This window comes from Lipophrys pholis (assembly GCF_963383615.2).
Source record: "Lipophrys pholis genome assembly, chromosome: 17".
Lineage (NCBI taxonomy): Eukaryota > Metazoa > Chordata > Actinopteri > Blenniiformes > Blenniidae > Lipophrys > Lipophrys pholis.
In genome coordinates, this window is record NC_137643.1 from 3,358,389 (window position 1) to 3,383,436 (window position 25,048).

At 40.6% G+C, this 25,048-nt stretch overlaps 4 protein-coding genes across 7 annotated transcripts; 2 read left to right on the top strand and 2 right to left on the bottom strand.

The window, feature by feature from the left end:
- The first annotated feature begins 28 nt into the window (after nucleotides 1-28).
- On the top strand, nucleotides 29-2,200 carry LOC308122791 (uncharacterized protein). Its single transcript, XM_080484876.1, has 3 exons — nucleotides 29-318; nucleotides 1,220-1,330; nucleotides 1,568-2,200. The coding sequence occupies exons 1-3, from the start codon at nucleotides 267-269 to the stop codon at nucleotides 1,804-1,806; spliced, it is 402 nt and encodes a 133-aa protein (XP_080341002.1). The 5' UTR covers nucleotides 29-266; the 3' UTR covers nucleotides 1,807-2,200.
- On the bottom strand, nucleotides 2,050-6,398 carry LOC308122790 (uncharacterized protein). Its single transcript, XM_080484875.1, has 3 exons — nucleotides 6,211-6,398; nucleotides 4,056-4,166; nucleotides 2,050-3,800 (listed from the first exon to the last, which is right to left on the bottom strand). Exons 1-3 carry the CDS (start codon nucleotides 6,260-6,262, stop codon nucleotides 3,559-3,561), a joined length of 405 nt encoding a protein of 134 aa, XP_080341001.1. The 5' UTR covers nucleotides 6,263-6,398; the 3' UTR covers nucleotides 2,050-3,558.
- A 3,702-nt stretch (nucleotides 6,399-10,100) lies between these two features.
- On the top strand, nucleotides 10,101-12,519 carry LOC308123187 (uncharacterized protein). The gene is made up of 3 exons (XM_080485531.1): nucleotides 10,101-10,276; nucleotides 11,016-11,126; nucleotides 12,175-12,519. The coding sequence occupies exons 1-3, from the start codon at nucleotides 10,225-10,227 to the stop codon at nucleotides 12,396-12,398; spliced, it is 387 nt and encodes a 128-aa protein (XP_080341657.1). The 5' UTR covers nucleotides 10,101-10,224; the 3' UTR covers nucleotides 12,399-12,519.
- Nucleotides 12,520-13,919: 1,400 nt separating this feature from the next.
- Nucleotides 13,920-24,657, bottom strand: LOC308123097 (uncharacterized protein). Of its 4 annotated transcripts, none has more exons than XM_080485368.1 (19): nucleotides 24,324-24,657; nucleotides 21,329-21,481; nucleotides 21,125-21,238; nucleotides 20,486-20,587; nucleotides 20,006-20,128; nucleotides 19,677-19,760; nucleotides 19,403-19,525; nucleotides 19,150-19,257; nucleotides 18,878-18,958; nucleotides 18,655-18,744; nucleotides 18,334-18,459; nucleotides 16,764-16,889; nucleotides 16,435-16,557; nucleotides 16,196-16,273; nucleotides 15,992-16,105; nucleotides 15,166-15,318; nucleotides 14,990-15,085; nucleotides 14,546-14,680; nucleotides 13,920-14,462 (listed from the first exon to the last, which is right to left on the bottom strand). In XM_080485368.1, exons 1-19 carry the CDS (start codon nucleotides 24,361-24,363, stop codon nucleotides 14,392-14,394), a joined length of 2,040 nt encoding a protein of 679 aa, XP_080341494.1. In that variant the 5' UTR covers nucleotides 24,364-24,657; the 3' UTR covers nucleotides 13,920-14,391. The 4 variants fall into 4 exon arrangements, with proteins under 4 accessions (XP_080341494.1, XP_080341496.1, XP_080341495.1 ...); XM_080485370.1 differs by having other exon boundaries at nucleotides 13,924-14,462; nucleotides 14,563-14,680; XM_080485369.1 differs by having other exon boundaries at nucleotides 13,924-14,462; nucleotides 20,006-20,119; nucleotides 24,324-24,649.
- Nucleotides 24,658-25,048: the final 391 nt, after the last annotated feature.

Below are 25,048 nucleotides of genomic sequence, written 5' to 3' on the forward strand. Positions count from 1 at the left end.
AAACACGCACGCACACCTGAGGCTTTCCATCCCTCCAAATGATTCATGTCTCACATTCCTCAACTGAGTCTATCTCACCAAACGTTCGGATGAAGACAAAAGGTTTGGCGACTCGTCCTCCAGTCTCCTCCCTGCTCTCGCCAGCCTCTATAAATGTCAGTCGTCTCCCTCCAGGACCATCAGTTCACCTTCAACCAACATCCCATCGCAGAGGACAGGATTGTAGTTTTTGTTATTTGTCTTTTGATTAAGATCAACACATCAAGATGGGAAAAATCCTCCTTGGAGTCATTGTGGCTGTTGCATCTCTGGTTCTGGGTAAGATTATATATATATTTTTTAAATCTGATTTAAATCTCACTCTCTAAAAATTCCTAATTTCAATATTGAGTGACAATATAGAAAAAGGCTGTATACTCATACTTTATCAAAATCCATTATAAACGAGGCCAAATCTTACATTTGAATATAATTACGGCTTATTAAAGCTTATCTCAAGTTAACTAAGACATTTTCAATAAAGCTCAGTTTAAATTGTTGTTGCTCTTTGAAGATGAAAAAAAATCTCAGTGAAAGAAGCTCTGAAACCACAAATTACATTTTAGGAGTGGTTGAAGACGTCTCTCTTCAGATGGGAAAGATCCGCTTTGCACAGTGGTAGTGATTGAACCAGATGTTGCCTGGGCAGAGTCAACGTGATGCTGCGATGGTTTTGACTTTATTCATTCTGGTGGGAAACTTTCCAGGCAATGTGTCCAAATGAGTTGGCAAAAGTCTTGACAGTGATAACCAGCAGGTGAATTACTGTTATGTTGGTCTTCTTGGTTTATTTGAACCGTCAACATGGATTCCTTATTGGTGGGTGATCCTCTCTCACAGGCGACGTTAAAACCATCGTTAGTTTCCAGGGTCAGATCCAAACTGGATCAACGATCTTGTCAGTCGAAACCTTCTTGTGGTTAGTTTGAATAGCTTTGTTTGAACTGTAATGCAGGGAGGGGTGGATCTGAAATTCTTTCACTCACCTCCAATGACCCGACCGAGCCCAACCCACCAAGACAAAAGGCCAGACACTTTCAAAGCGTCTCCTACAAAGAGAACATCACCTATGAATAAGCAGCCAGAGATGAACATGGCAGGACAGTGTGTTCACGTCTACGTCTTTGAAATCCCCTGACAACAAGTCATTTATTTGGGCTGTTTGTTTCCATCTTTTCAGCGGATTCCCTGACCTGCAACCGCTGCTCCGTCAGCCTGTTTGGTGTCTGCCTGAATGCAGGCAATGTGACCTGTACAACCAACACCAGTGTTTGCTTCACCGGCAGGGCAAGTAAGTTACCCCCCCCACACACACACACACACACACGCACACACACACACACACACACACACACACACACACACACACACACACACACACACACACACACACACACACACACACACACCCCCCACCCCCCCAGACCTGAATCACACATCTAATTGTTCAATAAACACTTAAATTCAACTTGATAAATTGCCCGTTTTCTCCACCTTTAACTGATCTATCACTCTTTTTTTTCCACAGGGTTCCCATCACTGACCTCTTTTAACGGATTCACCAATCAAGGATGCCAAGAGCCTGCAGGCTGCAACGCAACCATCAACAGCACCGTGCTCGGGGTCACCCTGTCCACCACCACCCAGTGCTGTTCGACGGACCGGTGCAACCCAGTCACGCTCAGCGGGGCGTCGTCCACCAAGATGAGCCTGACCGCCGCCGTCGGTGCCGCCCTGCTGGCGTCTGTGTGGGGAAGCATGCTGTGATGACGTCACGTGGGGAGAAATTAATGTTTTGCTTCTTCTAGTTTCGTGAATCTGGTTAAAAACAGGATCAAAACTCAAACTATACTCTTTTGAATGAATGAGTCAGGAGGTTTCTATGTTCATATGCTCATGCTGTGAAGTGGTATTAATCATAACTCTGATGTTGTTCTGTCTGGCTTCAGCTTTAAAAAATACAAATAAAAGGTAAAACTCAGGGGTCCGCAGTATGGAAGTTGATCAATGAGATGTTTCTGAGAAACTTTGAGCTTGTAAATCTTCCATGTTGTTATTGTTTTTATAAATCCATTTTTTTTTTTAAATTAATTTATCCTTTTATTCACTTTGTATCTGGAAACAGCTTTAATGTGGAAATAAAGAAAATCTTTGAAAAACATTTTGTGAGCGGGAGTACTTCAGTATGGTGACCAACGGTATGTGAACTTAATCCGAGTGCAACTTCTCTCCGTTTGCACAATGAATAAACCAAGGTGTGGAACGTGAGAACAGTCTGTGGTTCAACCTGAAATGTCTGAAATGTGGCTGCACTCTGCACGGAGAGTATCATGACGATGCTACACCCGCTCCACTATCTCTGATCCATGCAGCTTGTCAATATGCCACAAAATCATCAGTGTAAAACCAGAATCCTTGTAAGAATCCAAATATTGCAGAAATACCATGAAACCACTGAAAAATACGAGACGCTGGGGCATTTAGGCTCCATTGGCAATAATAGGCTCATCTAGAAGGTCACAGGTTCAGATCTAGACCAGGCCGAACTGTGTGGAGATTCCATGCTCTCTCTGTGAGCGTGTAGGTTTTCTTCTGGTACTCTGGTTTCCTCACACAGTAACGAAATGCATCTGAGGTGGATTGATAATGAGAACTGACCAGAGATGTGAATATAAATTTGGGGGTTTGTGCGATTATGCTTTTCTCTTTTGATAACATCAAACAGCATCAACCCAGTATTACACCAGCTTAAAGCCAGCATCAACTCAGCATCAACTCAGCATCCAACCAGCATCAACTCAGCATCAACTCAGCATCCAATTTGCATCCAATCAGCATCCAACCAACATCAACTCAGCATCCAATCTGCATCCAATCAGCATCCAACCAACATCAACTCAGCATCCAATCTGCATCCAATCTGCATCCAATCAGCATCAACTCAGCATCCAATCAGCATCAACTCAGCATCCAATCTGCATCCAATCAGCATCAACTCAGCACCCAATCAGCATCAACTCAGCATCCAATCAGCATCAACTCAGCATCCAATCAGCATCAACTCAGCATCCAACCAGCATCAACTCAGTATCCTCTTGGAAGAACAAGAAGAAAGAAAAATAAGGCACTGGGCTGAAACTGAGGAGACTCTCGCTGTAAGGAGAGAGAACTAACCTCTAAATGACGGTGCACTCAAATGTTACTAAACTACTTCTATTCAACTATTGTTATTCCAGACAGAAATTTAAATTAGTTGTGTTTGCTATTCATAAAACTAAAGAGTAGCTGAAAGATGTCTTTAGCATGTTTTTCTTTATTTCCATCCTTATGGTTTTGTTACAATACTTTACATCATAATGATGATAAAACTGAATAAAACAAAGAATAGAGGAGCGTCTCAGAAACATATGGTGTACGTAATAGCATTTATTTGTTTCTGTAATTCAGATATAAACAGTTCAGTTTAACTTTGCCCGTGTTAAAGTCCAAACTTTAAAAGGGATTTCTGGATTAGCCTCTTCAATGCAATACGTTTCCCCACAAGGAGGCCAGGGCGGCTGCACTGACCGCCGCCGTGAGGGTCATCCTGTTGGCCGTGGCGCCGCTGAGCTGGACGGGGTTGCATCTGTCTTCTGAGCAGCACTCGAGTGTGATCTGGTAGGTGACGCTCAGCAGGGTGCCGTTGGTGGTCATGTTGCAGCCCAGCGGCTCTCTGCAGCCCTGGACGGTGAAACCAGGGACGGTCTGGACTGACGGGAAGGCTGAGGAGAAAAGGTTGTGTAAGGCCAGCGGGACATCCAACACATCTATTTTTACTCAAATGAGATTAAATCAATGCAACTTCGTCAAGGTCTGAGAAGAAAGCATGGATGTGGTGAGCATAGGACATTAAGGAGAGCCTCAGTGTGTGTTTGACTGCGTGTCACACTGTAAGTCGCTCTGTCTTTAGTGATTCGGGTCTTGTCTTGGATGTGATGTAGGAGTGTGAGCTCCTGGGCTGATATGCAGTGACCCACTTGCTTTTCCAGTGAAGCAGACGCTGGGGCTTGTGGAGCAGGTCTCCGTGGCAGAATTCACACAAAGACCGAACAGACCGAAGGAGCATTGGTTGCAGGTCAGAGACTCGACTGAAACACACAACCAGAGGAAATCAACTACAACGGTTTGGCTGTTAGATACAGAAACATGAGGGGAAAATAATAAAATCAACAACAGCTTTGATTATACTGCAGTTATGCTGTTCTGTCTATGAACATGTTTCATATTAATAATTAATTCCTCCATCTTCTACATTTTGTCTACTTCAGGTCATCCAGTTCAGCTATCATCATGCTATTGAAGTGTGTGAAGAATTCCATCCAACCACAGGAAGATGGTATAAATTCCTCAAGTGAATCTGACCAGGGATCTTCATGCTCTGAGGTGAGAGTGTGAATCACTTCACCACCGTGTCACCCTCCAAACAGTGGTGGACAGACTCGTCGTGATACCTCAAGATCTTTGAATAAAAAAACACAAGTCTCTTGTATGAAATGGAAATCTTTCACATTGGAAAAAGAAAAGAATAATGGCCTTTCAGGACAATTATCAGCTATTTCACCAATAAACTAACTGAAGAAGACCGACAAATAAACAAAACACTATCCACTTTAAAGGGGAGACCTGCACTTACTTATTTACTACCAATAAAAACAAAGTATCTATGCACTTATTGTGTAAATGAAAAGATAAATTCAACTTGGCGTGATGAGGAACTTGAGGGTGGATTTTCTTTCACTATATTCTGAACTCCCAGATGACACTGTCCATCCTACATGAGCATGGGAGGAAAATCCCACCACCGACTGGGAAACAGAGAAAATAACGCTCCTTTAAAAATGACGTCAAGTTTTATAATCCTGTTCATTCTTTGTATTTTCTGCAGACAAAAGATGAATAGAAAACACAGTTAATTTCAATTAACTTGTCTAGTCAACTGAGTGAAGAGAATGAAGCGCATAGAAATATCAAATATGTGGATTTTTGGTGAACTTTTAACGTGACGTATGTATTTATGATGCGGAACATTTGATTAGAACCATGTGAGAGTATAAGCAGTTCCTATAAAATTGATCAAAGAGCAATGAGGGATATCTAATAAATTGATACAATACAGAGAAAATTAAAAGAAAACAATAATGAATGATACAGAGACTTACTATTTTTACTAATTTATTCTTCATGGTCAGCCATTGAAAATGAGGTCCGGTGTATTAGAAAATAAAAAGTCACGTATTCATATAAATGACCAAAGGAGGCTGATGTGTGTGAGAGCTCCGCTTCACTTTGACTTGAAAGAAACTAATTTCATGTGTTCGGGCCGATCCATTGTGAAATAGCTTGATTCACAATGAAGATTGTTTGGATTAAGGTTGACTGCTCCACCTTGAAGTGGAATTAAAACGTGTCGCATGAGACATTACGTCACGCCACCAGATTTTATCATGTTTCCATCATCTCTGGAGAAACCTGCAAGACAGTCTCCGAATGTGTTAACGTAAAACTATTCAACACTCTTTCCCTCCGGAAACAGCAGAAACTAGATATATTAACTCAGCTTGGGCTTCAAAGAGTCGCTGTGCCCAAATGTTTGTGTGAACTTGACTTTACATTGTTTATTGAGGGAGGTGGATAAAGGTCTTGTATATTTTTGTAATATGGAATGATAAGCGATTACAGAACTCATTTTAATATATAGTTGCTTTTTAAACTGTTTTTCATTAATTAATTTTCAGTCACTAACTTCACATCAATTATGATAATCTGGGTTGGGGTCAACAAAAAGCTTGTAAATATATTAGAGATCTTTTTCATCACTGCGATTAATGCATTCTTGAAATCTCACACCTAAACTCGGCCTGCATCGCTATTTGACAGTGAGAAGGTCTCTGGTTCGAGTCCAGGTGGGCTTGAGGCCTATTCTGTGTGGAGTTTTGCATGTTCTCCCTGAGCGCTTTAAAAAGTACAAGAACAAACTGCACTCAGTGGTGCAGCAGGTGGATGAATGGATATTCAAACTAATAATAGAAATAAACCAACTATCTCCAGATGTTTAGACGGATGATTCAGAGGGAAACGAGCTCGTAACCAGCAGCTGAAACTCACAGAGAGTTAATGCGTGATCAAACTCACCCAGCATGAACGTTGCAACAGATAAAATGGCTCCAAACAGGATTTTTCCCATTTTGACGTGTCGGCTTGAGTCGAACGAACAAACAAACAAACAAACAAACAAACAGCCCAGTCCAATCCTTCAACACAGCCTGCAGCTGCCGTCTCTGAGAAGTCAAATCCAGTCGAGTGTTTCATGACGGATCTCTGAGGTGCGACGGCCGAAGGGAGGAGACAATAGGGGGGTAATTCCACTGGTTTGTGAGTCCCAGACAGCGGGGGGTCAGTCAGAGAGGAGGCATGTCAAGAATGAGTCACAACCTCAGATAAAGATTCTCAATGAAAACTATCAGATCGACTCTGTCAGTCAAGAATTTCACATAGTCTTAAATCACACAGCCACATTGTTTTGTCTTGTTATTCGGTGCAAAACTTCCACAACGTTGAATCCAAATGTTGAATATTAATTAAGACAGTTTTATTAAAAGATTTGATTTGTAAAAAATCCTGTCTTACACAAGCAAATGATCTAATCCTGTAAAATGTGAAGTGTAAATAATAGTAAATGGGCTTTTTACGTGTTGATATACATATTCATTTATTGAATATCTACTAATGTTTTGATCTTATTTATATAAATTTATGAGTTTTGCATCCTTGTCAGCTTGACAGATTTGTGATCATTGTCCATAGCCAGAAATAAACCATTGGGGTTCAATTAGTAAAAAGCATGTCTGTCATGAGGTTGTTACTGATTTTGCGAAGGAACTGAATGCAGGTCTCTAAATAAAGTTTAATGAACAAAATTGTGGTGGCGTATTGGTAATCGCTTTGGGATTATAGCAACCAGGTCGTGCCTTCCTTACACGGCACATAAACACACATATGAGGTTCCCAGATGAACCTAAAACAGCGTCTGAGGCGTGACCGTGTGGTTTTCTTCTTCCTCTCTGTTGTCCTGTGATGGACAGGTGAACCTGTACGGAGGTAAATCTAGATGTATGTGTCAGAATGTATAAAAATGCATTTGCAATATTAGAAGTGGAATTGCTCTTTGATTAAAATGTGACTAACGTTGCCTCACTTCTCCTCCCATCAACAGTTTATTTTGAAAACCGTCTCCAGGGTCAGAGAAATGGTGGGAAACGAGGCTGCGTGTGTGGAAGGTTTATATCAGCCTCATGCTTTAATACGACTGGTTGCTCATAGCTGTGAATATGTCCTGTGACAGATTTTCCAAGAATCCAGGGCACAACACCCACATGCATCTTTTGTGACATAAATGGAAAAGAATTCTGCCCTGAAAACAAAAACAGATATTTTTGTACGTTCACAGTCTGCTGTTGTCCAAATCGGAGAACTAAAACCTGCAGAACCGGTTCAGTGTGAACGGTTGGAGGAAAGACGCTCCAGCCTAACACGAGAAATAATCCCCGGTTTAGACATTCTTCTACAAGTTCTCTATATCACCAGTTGTATCAGAAGTCAGGCAGGCTTAAAAAAAGATGATTACAAAGACGCTGGATTGAGGGAGGACTGGTGAATAGATAGACATTGTACCACAGATTAATGTGTACAGTCCTGTTCCAGTCCGGAGGAGTTGAACTCCTGTCGCGAGGAGGACTGATTCAGAAATGAGCACGAATCTATTGAGTCACTCGACGACGCCTCAGTTTTCTTTAAGATTCTTTTTAGAAAAAACGTCAAAAACAAACGTGTAGCTGGAACTCCAGAATACTGTGAGTTAATTCAGATCATAACTGGTCAAATTCAGGAAATTATCTTCAATGTAGACACATTTCTAGGAAATATAGTAGTCAGAACTTTGAAATACATATGATAGCCTCCCGTTACCATGGAAACGGGGCACACATTGTGGGTAATGTTGTCAGACAGTTGCAGGTTGAAGGTCTCATTCATGTTGCCTCATTATGAGATGACGCTTCCTATCATGTATTAGATGTGTCGTCGTCAGAGCTGAAGTCGCTGCTTCCGTCTTCTCGTTCTTCTTTTAAATCATTTTAAGTGAAATAAAAAACTAAGAGCACAGTTTATGTCTGAAAGTCTCCAAGGCGTCCGCCGGCTGTCGCACACTGTACGTGTACCGACTGTGACGCTTCATCGGTCGGCCGATGGAGACGAGTCAACACCCTCCAGTGACTCAAACTGACAGCAGCGAGCCGTTTGGCTGACGTCATTTGCTCCTTCAGTGTCACTTAATCAAAATACCACTCAAGTCTAATTAACTCTTTCTGATCTAAGAGCAGTGAAACACAAGCAGCCGTCAGAGGAAGCAACAGGTGGAGGAAATCCACTGCTGTAAACAGCACAACGCTGACACTTGAAAATAAGCTTAGAAAGCTTCACATCAAGATTATTACATTCTTACATCAGAAATAACAATAATAGAGAACAAGACATGTTGAGAAAGTAGAGGAGGAATCACCAAAGAGCAGCTTTTCTATGGGTCAAATTGATTTCTTGATAATTCTGGTTAAAAAACAAACAAACTTTCAAGTAAATATTTCTGATTTACTGGTTATTTTGAGTAAGCGATCATGTTATGCCGTTTGTTGTTTCCGCTGGATGCAGAGACGATGAACAACAGCGAGTCAGTCTTCTGATATTTGACCAGGAAGAGAGGAGGAGGAGGAAACTGGCAGCAGAAAGTACAAGTTGATCATTTTTCTTCGGATTAAACGATCAACGACGCAACGGGCACAACGGAAAAAAAGAAAGTGCAAAAGTCGGTTATTGTTTATTGTGATTCCATTGCCTGATTTGGCTTCATGGTTGCTTTTAAAGGGACGGTCACGTTCTTCCATATTATACATGTGTTTTCGATTACAGTGGACACAAAGTTTTAACTAGTACTTTTTTTTTAATCTCAGAGATGTGGTTAAACGTGCGGCCTGTGGGCAAAAACCAGCTTGTTCAATTGTATTGCATGCAAGAGAGCCTGACGCTCCGTTTACATAACACATCAAGTGAAAAAGTTTTCACTTTTTGCTTCAGAAAAAGTTTTTGCATTTACTCAGCAACATTTCGAAAACAATGTCCGTTTCCACAGAAACGGCAGAAACACTGACAACAACAGAGTTTTCACAGGACAACTGGTAGTTTGTTTTTTGTCATGGAACTAGTAAATGACAACTAACTCAGTGAAAACAGAAGGACTGAAACTAGAACTAGAAAAACTAGATTTCAATGTATTTTGCACCAGAATCATTCAAAACGACAGAATGATATATTTGTATTTCAGTGTTTGTGAACAGGCATTGAAGAAAATGGAGAATTTTTTTTGTCACGTTTTCTTGCCTCGGAATCGTTTGAAAAGGTTATTTAAGGGTCAATATGCTGTTATATTTTAATGGTGCGGCCTTGTCAATATAAAAGTTTACTCTCCGTGTCCTCATGGCCAAAAAACACAAATAAATAAAAATCTAACCTTGATTATTGTTCACGCTGCCTCCGTTGTGTTTGGTTTGTACCAGTGTTGATAAAAAGTAATAAGATTTGGATTTTTAATCAAGAAAAGATGCTCAGTAGAGCACATGTTGGATGGTGGGAAGGTGAGAGCGAAGAGGTGGAAAAGCAGGATGAAGAAATGAAGGACGTTGAAAATAGACCTGGACCTGACCTTTTTCACTTTTGCTTTAGCTGGAGTGAACCTACTCTCTCTGAAATGTAAAGGGTTAATGAGATAAATGTGTAAATACAGGTGCTATACTGACATAGTGTACATTAGAGAAGAACTCGAGTAACTTCTAACTGCATCAGCGTTGTGGAAGAAGCTGCTGGTGCTCAGGAAGACGAGTTTATGGTAACACGTGAGGGTGGACTTTTCCTGTATTGTAGTGAGAAACATTTCCTTGTAAAGCAAAAGGTAGAAATGAAACCGGACGAGCCTCATTCTTTCAGGTTGCATGACGAGAGAGTGACTTAAGTGAGCAGCCATTGTTCTTGAAGGAGGCTTCGTTGGCTGACACAGTAATCCGTCTCTTCAGAGCACTCGGCTGACCTGCTCAACCAAGGATGAATAACATCTGGAAAGCCGCGATCGTCCTCACCGCCACGATTATCACAGGTGAGATAATGACAAGGCCGATGTCTTAAAAACTTCTCGTGGGCTCAATAAGAATAGGAAACGTACTTTGATATCAGGTTAAAATTGAAAATGTGGAACAACAAAACTAACCTGCTTGTAATGTCGTTCATGCTTCATTACATTTGGTCAGGAAAGGATCACAGAAGTGACTGAGATTGTAAATTAATGTCTCCACTTGAAGGACTTTGGCAGAAGATATTAACAAAAAATGTGAAATATTTATGAGCGTTGAGATCCTAATTCTTTAGTGAATTTCTCTGGCATCCGTTGCAAGTGGATGGAATTAACTTTAGATGAGCCTTCGCCGTAATTATATTGTGTTTTGCATTCCTTTATATACTGTATTGCTTGTGTGACCTGCCTCAGGACTAGTCAGTGTGTTTACATATATATTCATAATTCATTAATGTGCATTGTCCTGATCAAATAAATAGATAAAAATTTATTTGAACACATTTGAAGTAGATCTATCCAACTAGAAACTACGTCGATATAACAGATCATTTACTATATTTGACATCATTGGTGTGAATAATGTAGAATCATTTCAAACACACCATTGCAAAGTGTCCCTATGTATCTGCAAACAATCTGGTCCCTTCACTGGGTGATTTATTGCATCTGTGATGTTTGTGGACTTTCTCCTTTTCTACTGCCAGCGGAGACCGGAAACACTCATTTAGTTTGTTGTTTTGCTTGTTCCCCTCCTGTGGAACAGCACACAGTCTGACCTGTAACACCTGCCCCATCGGCATATTCGGGGGATGCCTCTTTGGATCGGAAGTCACTTGTGACAATGCAACGTCCAGCTGCTTCACAGGACAAGCACGTAAGAAACCTGCAGCACTTTCAAGATAAAGATGGAGCTCAACCGCAGTGGGAGAGGGAAACTCATCCACACCGGGCGGAACACAGTGAAAAACGATTTGACGGCACAACACCACAAGAAACATCAAATAAGTCATGGTGGCATCATCTGCAGAAAAATCACAAACATTATGGAACAAACACATGAGTGAAACAACTCATATGTTCTATTTTACCTCTGCACATTTATTTACTAATGTTTTTAAGTAGACGTCAAACTGTTGAGGCGAAACTCATGATAGCCACCTGATTAACCTGATAAGCAAACACTCACAGGTTGTGACATGTCAGATCATTAACGACACAAACACACGACTATGGTGGCCCAGAAGGGCCAACAGCACAACGTAACTGCTGAAGCCACAACACAACAGCAGAAGCAACACCGCAACAACAAAAAGCCACAACACAACAGCACTTTCTGACGGAACCAAACGATGGACGGCAGAGCACAAACACAACATTAGGACAATTTCTGAAAAAAGAAACCACAAATGACATTAATTACAATCATCATGCAGCAGCGCTTTACGTCTCATTAAACTCTCCGTAATCTAACCTGTTGCACTGCACACTTCTGTTGTGGACTTCTGCTGTTGTGCCCGTTGGCCCTTCTTTCAACCCTGCAACCAACTGATGCATATAACTCAATAGTAGCCTGAAGAGTTGTAAGCATCAGATCAATAGAAGCACAATGCACATGAAAACGGTTCGACTCCACCCGCAGACAAAGCATGGACCATTTTCCCTCCTCTGGGGAATCCTACCCTTTAGGATACGTCTCAGCTGGAAATGATGAGAGGTGTCATTTCAATTAGTTCTACATTCAAATAGATTTCACCATGTTGAAATGAAGTCTTAAAACACAAAGTCTCAATGTGACACAATCGCTCCAGTCGACAGGATAGAAGTGACCCTGTCTTACTCTTGAAGAGTCCATACCTCCTTTCTTATCATGGATTGTGTTCCAACTGAGCAGAGTTAACCTTGACATCGTATTTTCCTTGCAGAGTTTAATGCCACAGGGGCTTTCTCCCTGATGACCCGCGGCTGCATCGACTCGGACCTGTGTGAGAGAACCATAACGGGCTCCATTCTGGGCGCCGGCTACACCAGCAGCTTCACGTGTTGTAACACAGACCGGTGCAACGGAGCCACGTCCATCCAGATCTCCCTGACCGCTGCCCTCGGTGCAGCCATCCTGTCCTCTCTGTGGGGCTTCGGGGAGCTTTAGGCCCCCCCCCCCCTACCCAGGCAGAGATTTTAAATGGTTTCTAATCAACACAGCCTTGTCTTCATTCATATATCCCGCCCACTCACAATCTAACACATATCAATAAAAATCGTCAACATCATCGACTTGTTTTCAGGTTTTGTTTCTGTGTGAATTGAAGCTCTCTGAATGAACATCACATGAACTTTGTATTCAAACTGCCCAGATTCCTCATTAGATCACAAAATGTGACGGCGGTAGATGAAGAACCTCTCAGCCAGGCAATTTAACGCTTTCTTGAGAAAAGATCGTAGAATAAATGTAAAGTTCTAAGTTGAATATGTGTGAAATGACACTCAATGAATCTCTGTGGTTGAGGGTTATAATATATTCCCGCTAAAATAAAATCATTCTGATTTTGGCCTTTTTAATGTCTTTTTTTTAACTTTTCCTTCAACTACCATGCGTTTCTAAGTAAATCTGGCTTTTACAATAAATTAGTGAGCAGATTTTGCCAATTGCTGAAGCTTTATCATTATTTCCATTACTTCCTGAAACCACTCATTGTGTATTCGGAGTGCTGGAGTCAATTCATTGACCTCTGGGCATCAGACACCGAGTCATGTGTTATGCATGTTTCTGAACATGGAGGAAACTGAAGTGCCCTAAGAAAAGCCACACGGACACAGGACCTGCAACTTCCATACAAAAAGGGACTCAAGTCCTCTATACTGTATCTTCTATAGTTCTGCAACCTATAACATGGAGTTACAGGGAGCTGGAGCAGGTTGATCAGATGAAATCAAATAATTGGAAGCTTCAGAATCGTTTTTTTTTTTTTAAATTAAAACCACTGAAGAAACGAGCTGAAACTAGTCTTATTAACCCACTTATTTGATGTCAGAACTGTAGAATGTCTGTTGGAATAAAGAATGTTGTAGAAGGTGTGATACTGGAGCCAAACCAACATTTCAATGCCAAAAGGCTCCCTCTGGTGCTCAGAGCAGGAACTGCATTCCATAACCTGTGACAAATAGCTTTGCAACAATTCTGCCCCAATAGTTGTGTAATAAAATGCCAAATTAATATATATCGTTGTTAAGGTGCCATGTGTTTTGTCGGAATTCATCCGGCATTTTATTTTAACTCCTGGATATCATAGGATATGTGAGAAAAGGACAAAAGCCTTGAAATAGGGTTCCCCCCAGTACCAGGGTCAGTTGTCTAGTCTCACAAAATCCAAGGAAGCAATTCAGGGTAGGATTTAGTTTTTCTTTCTTCTTCAAGGCGTTAAGAAAAGCAAGGTTCCGATTGAGGAAAAAACCTCAGATATCAACAAACACTTCCAGTCATCTTAAACACAGCTCCTGGGGAAAAGCAAATGTGACAATATTTGAATATCAAATAAAATAAAGTGGTTTTATCTTTGAAAGAAACTGATGAAGGTGAAAACAAGAATTTACCAACAATATCTGTTCACTCACTCACTCACCTTCTAAATAAAAGCATTCCCAAAGCCAACACTTTTTTTTTTAACTTTTTCTTTAATGTGTATAAAATGTAATCAGAACAAGTGAAACCCCTGATGGAGCCACAAACCCACAGTAACAAGGGACTAACATTGAGTGGCGTTTCACAGATTACAAAAATAATCTGTATGAATACAACTCATCACGAAACTTCCTCATCTGCTGTGAATTTGTCACTGAAAAGCTGTTGAATTTGAAGACCTGCATGCAGAGTGTGCAGAGAAGACGACGTCTGACAGCAACACCGTGACTTTTAAAAGACATTTATATTTCCTCGACTAGAGAACAAGAGGAACCCTTAACGCAGACATCAGTAACTAGTAGGAACAGTCCATAAAATCAATGAGGAAGATGCAAAATGTCCTCCCCAATCTAAAAAAATGAAGTAGAAATACTACAATTTTAATAAAAATGAATGCATAAAGCACACAAATACATTTTACAGGAACAAAAACAGATGTGCTGTAGTAGTACATTAAACCTGCCTATTCTTCTTCTTGACAGTCCTCTGTACTGTCCACATCTTCCCTCACAGGCTTCTCACCAGCCGTTTCTTCTGCAGAGAGGAAATAAAACGGTTATTCCCGTCAGAGATTTTCCTGCATTGCCACTAATGAAGAGTTGCTACGTCAGCAGCACCTGTTCTGGTTTCATACCGCCGCGAAGCAGCCAGAGCCTCTTCCATGCTGCACCGCTCCACGATGATCCTCACGCTTTTGGTCACTTCTGAGTGTTGGAGTAAAAGTTCCTCATCGGAGCTTCTCCTATAAGAATCTGAAACAGGATCACAGCAATTAAACAGGAATAAATCACAGGTATGATTCAAAATGTCAGGATGGTTATGAAACTGTTTCAGGTGTGAACGAGTCACCAGTTAATCTCAAACCCGTTTGGACTGCGAGAGGAAACCAGAGGTCCAGAACATGTAAACTCCCACAGCGGCGCATTATACTGAACAACCTCCAGACAAGTTTGACCGTCAGGTCTGGAAATACGTTTGACTTTATGTACTCTTAATTTCACACGTCACATTGTACCGTCTTTATTTTCTCTGTTGAACAAAGGCCAAGAAATCAAACCCACTTTTCATGGATTTGTTCGCTCTTCTCGTCGTGTTCTTTCGTTTCTTCAACAAAGCCAACGACTCGTCGTCTGAGTTGGAAGATTCGGCATACCGAACTACAAACGAGCACAAACAAGTGTTTAGACTACGAAGTGCACCTGAGGCGGTTTGAAGAGTCCCATGGTCTCGCTCCTACCTCTGAACATGGCTGCCATCCTTCTGGGTTTGAATCCTGGACTTGTGTTCTCAGACATCATGACAGAGGACTTTCTCTTTGGCCGGGACTGAAGCTTCTTGGCTGTTTTACTTGGCGGTTCATCGTCTGAGCTGCTGTCTCGATCCAAAGACTCTGTGAAGAGCGAATTTATTGCAGCTCAGATTATATTTGTTTTGTCAGGAGATGCGTTGACATGTCTGTCAGTGTGATTGAATTCTTTCCCATTGAAGAACCGACTGCCTCATTCATAAAGCTGTATGGAGAGGTCAGACTGACGCGTCAGTGGGTCAATCCCACCAGAAACAAAGCAGAGGAAGGATTCTATGTGAACAGATTCATGTACATGCACAATCTGATTTGCAAAGTTTAACAACATTTGCATTGTTTATGCATTTTTAACTCAAAGGATGTAAATCAGCCCAGTCTGTAGGTTCTGCTGATGTGGTGGTGAAAAGCTTTTCCTCAGTTTCACTTTCTGACTGAACATCTCTCACATTGCAATTTTCTTTTTTTTAATACAAATCCTGCTTTATTTACCGTAATGTCCACCTCCTGTTGTCCTCCACGGTATCACATTTCATTTTGTGAGCACAACCCAATCACTTCATGGTATATACAAACGAACATGGAAATGCTTGAGCAGGTAATTCTAGCACGCAGGATCTCAGTACGTCAGGCCTAAAGTCTTCATTTAAGAGCAGTACTGTCTCCTGTCCTCAAATAATAATAAGTTTCGCAGATAATTGAAAATGTGGCCGTTGCAGTATAAGCCTCCTCTCTACTCGCTCCACTGAGAGCCTCCCACCTTTATCTGTGCGTTTATTTGGTGTGTTCTTCTTTCTTGATGCCGTTCGTCCTCTACGAACACTTGACTTCTTGCTCTTTGTTATTGCATCATCTGAACTGTCATCCGACGCCTCTGTGGAGGAAGAGGAAGAGGAAGAGGAGGAAGTTACGCTCACTTGTTATATGTAGAGCAGCCGCACATCTTTCAGTGATTCGTACGTACGTTTATTTGTTCTTTTCTTTTTTGTTGAAGTCGGAGATTCATCATCTGAGCCGTCGCTGAAACTCTCAACATAGTTAACTTAAAAAAAAAAAGAAGAAAAGAGACGTTATTGATAAAATACTTTCTGTATAACCCATTTGAGCCTCATTTACAACTTAAATAAAACTTTATCATATGAACTGAATCCACGTCTGAACATGATGATGAAAACAATGAAATGTCCCAGAGGAGCTGCTCACCTTTCTGTGATGCAGCTCCACGTTTGTTTGCTCTCGTTTCCTTTTGCATTCTATAAACAGTTTGATTCTTCTTTTTTTCAGCCGCAAGTTCAACCTCTGAGCTGCTCTCTTCATCTGAAGACTCTGTGGAGGAAAAAGAGTTGAACTCAATACAAGAGGTTTCTTCAGATGATGGACTTTTGATATAAAGCAGATTGTACTTAATTGTAATTCATAAATCTATAAAAAAAATCACGTGGTTGATCCTTTAATAAAGGCAGTCACCCAAGAACATCGTTACATCAGTCATTGTTTTCGTCTAAACAGTCATAAATCATTTCAGTACGCACGTTTTGTTGTTTTTCTTTTCGTGGTTCTCTTGGCTCGCGGTGTATTTTTCTTTTTCATAGCATTTGCCTTCTTCTTTTTTGCGGCCGGCGGTTCTTCATCTGAGCTGACGTCTTCGTCTGAAGATTCTGTGGAAGAACAAAGAATCAGACTTGAGAGATCGATACAGGTTTAGATTATGGAGTTTTTATATAAAGACCGTATTTGTCATGTGTTGATTAAATTGACCAATAATAAAATGAATGTGCTTCACTCTGTTATTTTGTCCCCATTATTTTTCTTAATACAGTTGTTCTATATTAAGCGGTTTCAGCCTGTTCTTTTTGGAGAGTCCAGTTAGGGTTTTTTTTAAGTATTTTCTTATTTCAATGCTGCCGCTCAGCCTAGAACTCGGCTGGTTCTTTGCTCTCATGGACGGAGTTGCTCACTCGCGTCTCCTTCACTTCCTGGGCGCCGGTGGGTTTTCTTTGTTAGCAGTGGTTTTGGCGTCGCTGGACAGGCCGTCCTGTTTTTCACTTTCATTTGATCTGGGTTTAGTTTGGGTTTCTCCCTGAGCCCGGTGCTGGTACTGGCTCCTACAGCCCTGTATCACACCTGTTTGTTTGTTTGGCCGGCCCGCCACGCCACGCCCACCCTTCTTATCTTATCTGAAGTTTATTTCGAGCATGTGGGCACCAATTAAATTATTCAAAGCATAATAACAAAATTACATAAAACAATTAAACATAACAAGCCAAAATTCAGCAGTTCAGTAGATAATGCCCAACCATAACCGAAGAGGACAAAGCCTAAACTGATTTACTCCTACCCTCCTGATTTACTCCTACCCCCATTTCACCTCAACAATGAATCATTTTATACATACGTACATACATATATATATACACACACACACACACACATATATATATATATACCTACATATACAAATTAACAAGAAAAATACATAATGTATAAATAATATCAATAAATAAATCTTTTTTTCCCACCAGTGTCACAGCCCGTCCTCCTCCCTATACTTAGTGAAAACCATTGTTTTGAATAGTTTTTTGAACTGAGTTGTATTGGACGCTGCCTGTGCTCCTCCTCCAATCCATTCCAAAACCTCACTCCACATATTGAAGGACAAAATGATTTTAGAATTGTGCTTTAAATCCCCTCTCCAGTTATAATCCCCGTCTCTGCTAAAAAACAAGTTTTGAATATTTGTAGGAAGTTGATTGTTTATTGCTTTATACATTGTTTGTGCAGTTTTGAATTGTTTATATTTTTCTTTTTCCTGTTTTTTGGGTCACGGGCGGACGAGGGTTCTGTGTGTACTCCTCCAGCGTACACTCTTCAACATCACGAGAAGAAGAAAACAACCCGAGTGAAATATAATAATAAAATAAAAGTTTAAAATCATCCTCGTCTGCTGTGGATATGAATATGTTCCACTCTCTCCGTGAGTCAGAACATATTAATGGAGGCTCGGTCGTCACTCCCTCACTCAAGAACATTGTCACAGACCCAGTTAGACCCTTTCCTAGTAAACAAGTCAAAATTATCGAATCTTCAGTAATTTGTACGTACGTTTTGTTGTTTTATTTTTTGCAGTTCTCTTGCCCCGTGGTGTATTTTTCTTTATTGTCGCATTTCCCTTCTTCTTTTTTGCAGCCGGGCGTTCATCATCTGAGCTCAAGTCTTCCACTGAAGATTCTGGGAGGAAAGTCACCATGAGATGCAGCTGATTTGTGTCACTTGTGCAACAATTCTCTGAATGCTCAATAAACCAAACAAGTCATAATCTCATCAGTTAAGAAATTAATAATTGATTACAAAAGAAAATCAAAAGGACAGATTCCTTCTAACCGCACTGATTAAAAGCTACCGCCTTCAGTAATTTGCACGTACCTTTGTTTGTTGTAGATTTTCGCTTTTGAGGAACTTTTGTCTTTTTTGACAGCGGTTCATCATCCGACCTCTCATCTTCATTTGAAGACTCTGCAGCAAAGAAAAGTCGAGATCAAGTGTGATTTATTTTGGTGGAAGTTTTTATACAAACAAAACAACACAAACATTTATCAATATTTTTCACCATCTTCTTTTGAGGGTTTTTCCAATAATTTGTACTTACGTCTCTCTGTTGCTTTTTCCTTTTGCTCTTCAGGAACGTCTGCCTTTTCACCCTCTGAGCTTCCGTCTATGTCCGAGGACTCTGTGGAGGAAAAACTGAAGTCAAGCAAAGCTGCATTTCAACCAGTGACTGGAGCTAATGAATCAAATCATTAAGAAAACTGTTGTCGGGTTAATCCAAAGTTAGTTACACTCCTTCACAAACTATACCATGGTCATTAAATCAGAAACCCATCTTCCACTAATTGTGCGAATGTGTAGTTGTTGTTATACTGTTTTTTGAAGTCTTCTGCTTTTTAGGAACATTTGTCTTGTTCTTCTTTTTGACTGAAGTCAGCGATTCATCACCTGAGGTGTCACTGAAACTCTCAACGTAGTTAACTACAAACAGGAAGACACAAGTCATAGTTGTTAAAATACTTTTCACATGACCCAATTTTCTGCACCTTTCTAGTATCTTCTGATAAACCCCCGCAGGACATTTTAGCTTTGCACACAGCTGTAGTGGAATACAGAAGCCACTCACTGTTGTGGGATTTGTCTGTGCGTTTATTTGTTCTTCTCTTATTTTTTGAAGCGTCGTTTTGCTCTTTGGCCACATTTTTATTGCCTCCCTTGTCGTCTGAACTTTCACCTTCATCCGAAGAGTCTGTAGAACAAAAAAGACAAAGAAGCTGGAGGTAAGAGTTTGATGCAGCAGATTTCATTTGTCGGTTTAAAACAAACAAAAAAAACCTACAAAAAGCAGCATTTCCTAGGTACAAGTTTTCTTTTCTTTTCACGTTTTAATGATGACTCACGTTTTTGCTGTTTATTAGTGTTTGTATTGTTCTTTTTAGTGGCCGGCGGTTCATCATCTGCACTTTTCTCTTCATCTGAAGACTCTGTGGGAGACAAAGCGTTGAGCTCAATGCAGCAGGTTTCTTTAGACTACAGAGTTTTGATATAAAGCAGACCATATTCCTCTTTTGTTGTGAACATATTCATTCATAAATTAATCGATAATATAATAATAATGTGGTTCATTCTAAAATAAAAGCCCTCACTCAAGAACATTGTCACAGATCCAGTTACACCGTTAACTTGTAAACAGTCAAAATAATGGAAAGCTTCAGTCATTTCTACGTACGTTTTGTTGTTTTGCTTTTTGCAGTTCTCTTGCCTCGTGGTGTGTTTTTCTTTTTTGTAGTATTTCCCTTCTTTTTTGCAGCCGGCCGTTCATCGTCTGAGCCGCCGTCTTCGACTGAAGATTCTTGGAGGAAAGTCACAATTAAATGCAGCCAGTTTGTGTCACTTGTGAAGTTTTGATCGGCAAAAAAAGGGATATCTAATTTTCGTGTCTTTGGTGATCACTGACCAGTTTTTGTTTTCACAATTCTTTGAATGCTTGATAAACCACCAGTAAACATTATCACAGGAAATTTTATACCTTAGATTGTTGATCTGGTTAACCTAAGATATCGTATTGTGATTTGCAGCTTTGGTAAACACATTTTTGACAATTTCCTAACATTTAATCGATGACTAATTCCCCCAGGCAGAAAGTAATCGTCACAATTATCAATAATGAAAAGAATTGTTAGCTGCAGCAAATATAAAAGCCACTCACCTTTCAGTAAATTGTCTGTTCGATTCTTCTCTGGAGCAGCATTTGTGTTCTTTTTTGCTGCCAGCGGTTCGTCATCTGAGCCATCGTCTTCATTCGAAGACTCTGTGGGCGAAGAAGAGGAGTCATGCCAAAGTTTGCAATATAGTGTTTCTTTACATTGTGGAGGGTTTACTTGAAATTGCTGCTTCATTTGAAGCTTTGGTAAACATTCGTCAATAGTGCTACTATTTTATAAAACAAACAAGTTAACACATAAGCAATAATAATATAAAAAGTAATAATATAAAAGGAATGGTATAGCTGCATCAAATCCAATAGTTTTGATTTAATCCTGTGGGGAAATGGTTTTCTTGGATAAACTATTTCTCATATTTATTTCTATGTATCACTGATTTCTATGTATGCTTTATTGATGTGTTCTTATTTTAATCATTCACCAATAATTCCCACTATATTCTACCATTTTAAAAACCAATAAAATCCTTTGTTGTATAAAGAGTCAACTGAATAATCAATAATAAAAGCATGAGGTGCAGACATAATCCAACAAAAGACAATAATTACATTGATTCCTTCTGCTTATTTTAATGATGATAAATCAATTCACTTTAATGAACAATCTCAGTCATTTGTTCGTACGTTTTGTGGTCTTCTTGCTTCCTGAAGCCTTACTCTCTTTAGGAACATTCTTTGTTTTTTTGGACGCCAGGGATTCGTCGTCCGAGCTGCCGCTGAAGGTCTCGACGTAGTTAACTACAGACAGGAAGTAAAAAAGTGATTAGGCTTGAAGTGGCGTGAAAAAATTGACTTCAGGTGAGTTGAAGGTGATAGGTTCACTTCTACCTTTATTCACGGCTGCAGACCTCCTAGATTTCTTGACTGGGGTTTTTTTTCCAGATGTTTTCACAGATGACTTTTTCTTTTGTCGTGACTGTACTCTTTTAGCTGTTTTACTCTGCGGTTTCTCATCTGAGCTGCTGTCTTTATCGCGAGATCCTGAAAGGAAAATAGAAAACACACACAAATTGACTTTGCAGCAGCTTTGGTTAATGCTTTCGGTTGTAGGCTCCACTTCAGACTACACTATTCTGTCATTTTAAAAACCAAAGAAAAAACATATACTCTGTGAAGTTGAGTTTACGGGTAAGTCCAAATTGTCCCTCCTAACTCCTTATCTATGGACTTTACCTTAACTCCGTGGATGATGTCACGGGGTTAAGGAAAGGTGTTAGGAGGCTTCCTAAAGGAGTTAGTGAAAGGTGATCACAGTGGTGTGGCAGTCGGACAGCACTTTCACTTAGTGACGTTATAATAATGCGATGGTGGCACAAGTTAGTGACGTCCGCCATGTTGAGGAAAGAACTACAAGTTTCTGAAAATGGACTACGAAAAGCGCATTTGGGTTTTATATGATTTCAAGTTGTTTAAGGCAGATTATTGCTTTGGTAACTTACATGATCTGCTCTTTTTTTCAAGCATCTATCCCTGACCGATCCGATCCAGCATCGGTATCAGGTTCCGATATCAATGTAATTCACGGACCAGAAATTTCCGATCCAACCTGCGGAGATTTCCGATCCATGATCAACGTCTGTGCTTTACTGTTGCTGAAATGACTCCACAGTGTTTCCCTGCTGCTGCTCTGCTCGCTGGCTGCAAACTGTGGACTGGATTTCCTGAAGTGAGGCGGGTCTCAATGAGACGTGGAGTAGTGAGTCAAGAAATCTATTCCACAGTTTGCAGCCAGCGAGCAGGCTCACGTAGTAGCACCGTGCTATCCAAATTATCATGACAACATGTGGCTGTTTGAACGTATTTTACGCTCTAAACACCGCGAAGTAACAGCAAAGTGCAATGTTTGCAAAGCCGTTGTACAGCGAGGTGTCGCTCTGCAGCCAGGCATCACCGTTTTAAAACACCAGCTCGCAAAAAGAGAACGGCACTGCGATTCACACCTCCGTGAAGCTGCATCCTACTCCACGCAAAACTCCCTGAAAATAATCCCAATTATTTGTGCTGCGTTAGAGATTGAAAAGTAGCAGTTTGTGCTGTGTTGCTAAAGAATTTCCCCAGGGATTAATAAAGTGATTCTGAGGTTTTAAAGATTTATTACATGACAAGTTTATTATGAGATGATGACATCAGGCAGGCCCCCACATGGTCCACATTTAACAAAAATAGTTTGTACTGTTTCCTTTTCTGACCTTATACTAACCTCAAGTTGCCTTTTGAGAGAATACATGCATACATTTGTACATTTCACACTTGCCTGTAGAGAGGAGTTTATTACAGCCTCATATAAAATCAACAATAATGATAATAATAACATTAAAGCAAACGGAGCTCCGGTATCAGAATAGTATCGGTATCGGCAGATATCCAAATTCAGGTATCGGGATCGAATCGGAAGTAAAAAAACATGGATCGGTGCATTGACGGCTTTTTCTTAATCACTTTATAATATTTTGGACAATTTTGACACAAACAATAATTAACTATTCAAGAAGATCATCAACATCTATCGGCCACTAATAATGCAATGGAGCCTTAATTAATCTCATTACCACTTGCCAGACTTATTTATTGGAGGCTCTGAGTGATCATCTGTTTCTGAGGCTGGTCATGTGCTAACCTTTGCTCAATACCTGATCTATTGTTTGGTTTTTGACAACTAATACTTCCCACCTGTGCAGTGTGATTGGGAGGATGCAGGTTTGATCCCCACAGTGGACAGGCCACCACCGTGGGTTACTAAGCAAGACCCTTGACCTCCTCCAGCTCCCCAGAGCGCCCTAATGTGGCTCCCAACCGATGGGTCAAGTATAAAGTATAAAGGTAGGTTATTAAAGTATGATTATTATTATTATTAAGTCGTAAGATGAGATCACAATCAAGAGTATAAAATCTTAAAATCAAATTATTTTGACAGTTTTATAAACTTGCAATCCAATAGTGGCATCATATTTCATTTTATTTTACAATGTTTCGTCCACACTTCTGGTCAATGTATTATTCCAATTTCATTGATCCTGCTACATATTATTTATCTGATTGTTGTAAATTTTATTTTTGAAACGGCAATACAAAGATTATTAATATATGTTGTGCCCTCAGCTTAAACACTGCTCATATGACAAATAAATACACAGTTCACGATAATATCAAACAAAATGAACATATTCAGTAGGAAGAAATTCTTGCAACCGATGTCAACTTGGATTAACAAACTCTATATCAGGGGTGTGGAAGACATTTTAATATCACGGAGCCCACACAGTTCAATTTCATTTCAAGTGGGTTGGGCCTGTAGAATAGAGCCATCCCCTTTAAATTTAAACTTTGAAGGTTTTATTTGTTGTGGTGCAGGGCACACCCGATGAAAAGAATATAGTTTTGCAAAACCAGAAAATTAGGACCAAAAACAAAACTAGAGTGAACCGTCCAGAGAACGTCAGCAGTGTTCGTTGCATTGTGTTTGTTTTTAGGACAGCATGGCTCTGAGGCTAGCTCATAGCATCGTGCTAGCGAGCTTTCTCGGCAGCATCACTGACATCTCAGCTCGGGCCTCACTGTTGTGCTGCGTCCGCTACTCTTGAGACGTGTGCTTGCAAAAACAAAAAATCCATGCTTTCTTAGAAAATGTTTACTTAATGGTTTGGCGGGCCGGATTGGAGTCTCTCCCCCGGGCCGTTGTCGGTCCACCGGCCCTATGTTGGACACGCCTGCTCTAAACTGTTAGCTCCCGAGACGTTCGTTGGATCAAACGGTTAGTTGACTCAAACAGCAATTTCACAGCTGGTACTTCTGACATATAAAGGAGTGACGGTGTTTTAAATACCTTGAGAGTCACGGTCAGAGTCGTTAGGGGGACTGCCCATTTTGTGAGATACTACGACGCGGTTCTTATGCTCCTCATGCAAACTTCAGTTAGCTTCAGTTGGACTGATTGTTGGCCGAGTTCACGGTTCATCAGCCGGAAGGTTTTCCGCTCGGATGACCCGCAGGTCCGGTCCCCGCTGTGCAGACAGTCTCCGGGGCCGTTAAAAGACCCGGTTCTGCTTCGGTGGGAGATGTGAGCGACGGTCCAGTTTCACGTTAATCTTCCGTCTCGGTTTTTGGAGGAAGGCGCTGAGGCCGAGCGTGAGTGAAGCTCACCGCGCAATTGGTCCACTGGCGGGCCAACGCATTACGTCACTGCCACTGGCGGGCCGACGCGTCAGGTAATTGGTCCACTGGTGGGCCAACGCATAACGTCACTGCCACTGGCGGGCCCACGTCCTACCCCGGTCCTGCTTCCCCCCCCACCAAGCTTTCTTTAAAATAACACATTTTCAACAAAGTCAACAAATTGCATCCAGTGAACAATAACAATTATTACATAAACAATACAAGAAAAGAATTACTATATTGATTCAAGAGGGAAATTGTAACATTGCTCCCCAGAAAAAAAATAACAGTAAATAGAAGTTTGAATGTCAATTAAAAAAAAGAATTGAAATCAAATAAGTAATATAGTATTAATATATAGAGTTAAGCATTCCATGGTATAAGAATAAGAGTGAA

Excerpts from the sequence above, each read along its gene's own strand:
- LOC308123097 (XM_080485368.1), bottom strand. The coding sequence starts at position 24,363 with ATGGGCAGTCCCCCTAACGACTCTGACCGTGACTCTCAAG. Across the intron at positions 21,239-21,328 it reads GTCTGCAGCCGTGAATAAAG|TTAACTACGTCGAGACCTTC; the intron begins GTAGAAGTGAAC and ends TCCTGTCTGTAG. Across the intron at positions 15,319-15,991 it reads AAATAAACGCACAGATAAAG|AGTCTTTGGATCGAGACAGC; the intron begins GTGGGAGGCTCT and ends CGCTCTTCACAG.
- LOC308122790 (XM_080484875.1), bottom strand. The coding sequence starts at position 6,262 with ATGGGAAAAATCCTGTTTGGAGCCATTTTATCTGTTGCAACGTTCATG. Across the intron at positions 4,167-6,210 it reads TGTTGCAACGTTCATGCTGG|TCGAGTCTCTGACCTGCAAC; the intron begins GTGAGTTTGATC and ends TGTGTGTTTCAG. Across the intron at positions 3,801-4,055 it reads CTGCTTCACTGGAAAAGCAA|CCTTCCCGTCAGTCCAGACC; the intron begins GTGGGTCACTGC and ends TTTTCTCCTCAG.
- LOC308123187 (XM_080485531.1), top strand. The coding sequence starts at position 10,225 with ATGAATAACATCTGGAAAGCCGCGATCGTCCTCACCGCCACGATTATC. Across the intron at positions 10,277-11,015 it reads CACCGCCACGATTATCACAG|CACACAGTCTGACCTGTAAC; the intron begins GTGAGATAATGA and ends CCTGTGGAACAG. Across the intron at positions 11,127-12,174 it reads CTGCTTCACAGGACAAGCAC|AGTTTAATGCCACAGGGGCT; the intron begins GTAAGAAACCTG and ends TTTTCCTTGCAG.
- LOC308122791 (XM_080484876.1), top strand. The coding sequence starts at position 267 with ATGGGAAAAATCCTCCTTGGAGTCATTGTGGCTGTTGCATCTCTGGTT. Across the intron at positions 319-1,219 it reads TGTTGCATCTCTGGTTCTGG|CGGATTCCCTGACCTGCAAC; the intron begins GTAAGATTATAT and ends CCATCTTTTCAG. Across the intron at positions 1,331-1,567 it reads TTGCTTCACCGGCAGGGCAA|GGTTCCCATCACTGACCTCT; the intron begins GTAAGTTACCCC and ends TTTTTTCCACAG.